Source organism: Saccopteryx bilineata, chromosome 2 (assembly GCF_036850765.1).
Source record: "Saccopteryx bilineata isolate mSacBil1 chromosome 2, mSacBil1_pri_phased_curated, whole genome shotgun sequence".
Taxonomy (NCBI): domain Eukaryota; kingdom Metazoa; phylum Chordata; class Mammalia; order Chiroptera; family Emballonuridae; genus Saccopteryx; species Saccopteryx bilineata.
This window is the reverse complement of record NC_089491.1, coordinates 322,341,281-322,345,372: the sequence shown is the minus strand read 5'-3', so window position 1 is coordinate 322,345,372 and position 4,092 is coordinate 322,341,281. Positions and strand designations below refer to the sequence as shown.

The 4,092-nt window shown below is 46.2% G+C and overlaps 1 protein-coding gene across 1 annotated transcript; it reads left to right on the top strand.

Moving 5' to 3' along the window:
* The first annotated feature begins 262 nt into the window (after window positions 1-262).
* Window positions 263-2,953, top strand: LOC136323407 (DNA replication licensing factor MCM7-like). Its single transcript, XM_066255244.1, is given in 4 exon segments — window positions 263-823; window positions 826-1,690; window positions 1,693-2,146; window positions 2,569-2,953. Coding segments are annotated over 4 exon segments (2,175 nt in total). The 5' UTR covers window positions 263-310; the 3' UTR covers window positions 2,912-2,953.
* The last annotated feature ends 1,139 nt before the right edge of the window (window positions 2,954-4,092 follow it).

Here is a 4,092-nt window from a genome sequence, read left to right as displayed (position 1 = left end):
AAGGTCATTAATAAAATTAACTCAGGAAAATGTACTCCGTAAATGTAAAAATATGAGCATTATTAGAAACCATACTGCAAAAACACCAATTATATTTACTGGAAAGCAGCTACAACAGAACAAAAATATATCTTTAAGGGGAGAGTAAAAGAGCTTCAATTTGAGAAATATGAGGTGGCAAAAGTTAGAAATAGTTATGTTCAAGTAGTTACTTAAAAGACAATTCTTTAGAGTTGCAGTCCGCTGTGTGTACGTTCGCTGCCTGAGACTCTTGAGCCTGCCAGCTGCTGGTGCACAGCCCTCAGCAGCGATGGCACTTAAGGACTACACACTCGAGAAAGAAAAGGTGAAGAAATTTCTGCAAGAGTTTTACCAGGATGATGAGTTTGGCAAGAAGCAGTTCAAATATGGAAACCAGTTGATTCAGTTGGCTCATCAGGAACAAGTGGCATTGTACATAGACCTAGATGACGTGGCCGAGGAGGACCCTGAGTTGGTGGATTCAATTTGTGAAAACACCAAGCACTATGCAAGGCTTTTTGCTGATTCTGTTCAAGAGCTGCTGCCCCAGTACAAGGAGCGGGAGTTGGTCAATAAAGATGTTCTGGATGTTTACATTGAGCACCGGCTGATGATGGAGCAGCGGAGCAGAGACCCTGTGGCAGCTCGAAGCCCTCAGAACCAGTACCCTCCTGAACTAATGAGTAGATTTGAACTGTACTTTCAAGGCCCAAGCAGTAATAAGCCACGTGTGATCTGGGAAGTACGGGCTGACTCTGTAGGAAAATTGGTAACTGTGCGTGGAATCGATTACAAAAAATTGTAATCGTCACTCGTGTCTCTGAAGTCAAACCAAGAATGGTGGTAGCTACTTACACTTGTGACCAGTGTGGGGCAGAGACCTACCAGCCGATCCAGTCCCCTACTTTCATGCCTCTGATCATGTGCCCAAGCCAAGAGTGCCAAGCCAACCACTCAGGAGGGCGGCTCTATCTGCAGACGCGTGGGTCCAAATTCATCAAATTCCAGGAGATGAAGATGTAAGAACATAGTGACCAAGTGCCTGTTGGAACTATCTCTCGAAGTATCACGGTGTTGATAGAAGGAGAGAACACACGAATTGCCTGGCCCGGGGACCACGTCAGTGTCACTGGTATCTTCTTGCCAATCTTGCGCTCTGGGTTCCGGCAGGTGGTACAGGGCTTACTTTCGGAAACTTACCTGGAAGCCCATCGGATTGTGAAGATGAACAAGAGTGAAGATGATGAGTCTGGGTCTGGAGAACTGAGCAAAGAGGAGCTGAGGCAAATTGCAGAGGAGGATTTCTATGAAAAGCTGGCAGCTTCCATTGCCCCAGAGAGGCATATACATGAGGATGTAAAGAAGGTGCTGCTGCTCCTGCTGGTGGGAGGTGTGGACCAATCTCCTCAGGCCATGAAAATCAGGGGCAACATCAACATCTGCCTGATGGGGGATCCTGGTGTGGCTAAGTCTCAGCTCCTGTCTGACATCAATCGCTTGGCCCCTCGCAGCCAGTACACGACAGGTCGAGGCTCCTCTGGAGTGGGGCTTACAGCAGCTGTGCTGAGAGACTCAGTGACTGGAGAACTGACTTTAGAGGGTAGGGCCCTTGTACTGGCTGACCAGGGTGTGTGCTGCATTGATGAGTTTGACAAGATGGCTGAGGCCAATGCACAGCCATCCATGAGGTCATGGAGCAACAGACCATCTCCATTGCCAAGGCAGGCATACTAACCACACTCAACGCCCGCTGCTCTATCCTGGCTGCTGCCAATCCTGCATATGGGCGTTACAACCCTCGCTGCAGACTGGAACAGAACATACAGCTTCCTGCTGCACTCCTTTCCAGATTTGACCTCCTCTGGTTGATCCAGGACTGCCCTGACTGAGACAATGACCTACGGTTGGCTCAGCATATCACCTATGTACACCAGCACAGTCGGCAGCCTCCTGCTCAGTTTGAACCTTTGGACATGAAGCTTATGAGATGATACATAGCTATGTGCCGGGAGAAGCAGCCCACAGTGCCAGAGTCTCTGGCCGACTATATCACAGCAGCATATATGGAGATGAGAAGAGAGGTTTGGGCTAGTAAGGATGCTACCGATACTTCTGCCAGGACACTGCTGGCTGTTAGATTCAGGGATTGCTGATATGCTGTGGCTGCCAGAGTGTAACTATTGAAGGAACAGGGAGTGCTGATAGGGCCCCTGTGAGGCTGAGAACAAAGAAGTTTATGTTTGAAATTCGCCACTAAGCTAAACCCGGCCCCTGTTGCTATGCTCCGGCCCCTGTTGCTATGCTGCGTGTGACCTCCCTAGCGAATAGCTAACTGCCACATCTGCTTCTGTATAATGCTTGCTCACTTAGGATATATAAGGGCCTGGCTGTAAGCGCCAGACGCGACTCCCGTTTGCAGCTCCTTGTGAGTACGGTGTCTCCGGACATCTTGGGAGTTCGCCCCTGCGCAGGTTTAACTGGCCAATAAAGTAACGTCTAAAATCCTGAAAGTCTCTGACGTTTGTTCTCGTACCTGGTAGATGCAACACTGGCTATTCTGCGACTGTTCACTGCTCTGGCATGCCTGCGAATGGTGGACACAGTGGAAAAGGAAGATGTGAATGAAGCCATAAGGCTAATGGAGATGTCTAAGGACTCACTTCTGAGTGACAAGGGACAAACAGCTAGGACCCAGAGACCAGCAGATGTGGTATTTGCTACTGTCCGAGAATTGGTCACAGAAGACCGAAGTGTCCGGTTTTCTGAGGCAGAGCAGCGCTGCATGTTGTGTGGTTTCACACCTGCCCAATTTCAGGCAGCTCTAGATGAGTATGAGGAATTAAATGTCTGGCAGGTCAATATTGCCCGGACTCAGATTACTTTTGTCTGATTCCAGTCTACCTGAGACACAAGACTACTCTGCATACAGTGCTTTAAGCCCTACCTCCTCTTCCTTGAAAGGCCTAACAATGTCCATGAGAAAGGAGGATCCCTTCTGTTTCCTGAGTTGCACTTGTTTTATTCTTTTTTTTTTCTAATAAAGTGTTTGTAGATTGCTGCCTTCTGTTAAAAAAAGACAATTCTTTATAAAAAATGGAACATAAAGGCTTATATGAAGAGAGTAAGAGTTAATGTTATAAAAATGATAAACATAAATCGTGGTCTTTTCACAACCCAACATCTCCTTTTCTCCTGTCTTCTGTTTCCCATGTGGGAAACTTCTTTCATCATGCTAGTTCCCATGTTGGTCCCCCTACCTGAGGGCTGAGAACTAGGCTCTGTCCCATAGGGATGGTCTAGGGAAGACCCACCTTCTCCAGCTCTTCCTTGGACTTACTGGGTCCACCTCTCTGATGCAAGCGCCATGGGTTGGACACTAATTATGGCTACAGATCTAAAGCCAAATCCTTAAAACCACCTTCCATGGGGCCATTGGACCGACTCCATCTCCACCTTTCACTTGGTTTTGAATTCAAATGGGAAAGAGTTAAGTTGTTTTTAGACCTGGATAAAGCTCCAATAGTTAATTGAAGAAAAAAATTATGTGAGATGCAAGAGATGTACATAAGTATCACTTAATTCTGGTTAATTTTTCTGAGAAGAAGCAAACTGGACAAAGAGTATAAGCCAGATCCTTTGATATTTATTTGTTATTCTAATGTATGACATCAAATAAGCAAAAGTGTAAAAGAGAACCAGAAAGGGAAAAGGCAGCACTTTATGACATTAATTGACCAGAGAAGAACTGGAGCATCAAATAAACTCAAAGGGAGAAAAAATTATGAAATTCGCTCTTCATTCTTTCTTTCAAAAGAAAGTAATTGCAAATGTTTGAGAGAGAAGCATGGCATACATGCTGGGAGGCCGTGCAGTCAGGTCAGATTCCAGAATAAGGGTATTGATTCCAGGATATAATTAAAGATCAGTCACAATAGGGCATATGCAACGCCATGAGTCTGTGCATGAAAAGCAGCCCAGTGGTCAGAGGCAAGGGGTTTTCTACTGGAAGGAGAGAGCTTCCCTTCAAGAAAGGAGAAAGAACTGAAAGAATAGTTATTACAGGGAAGCTAG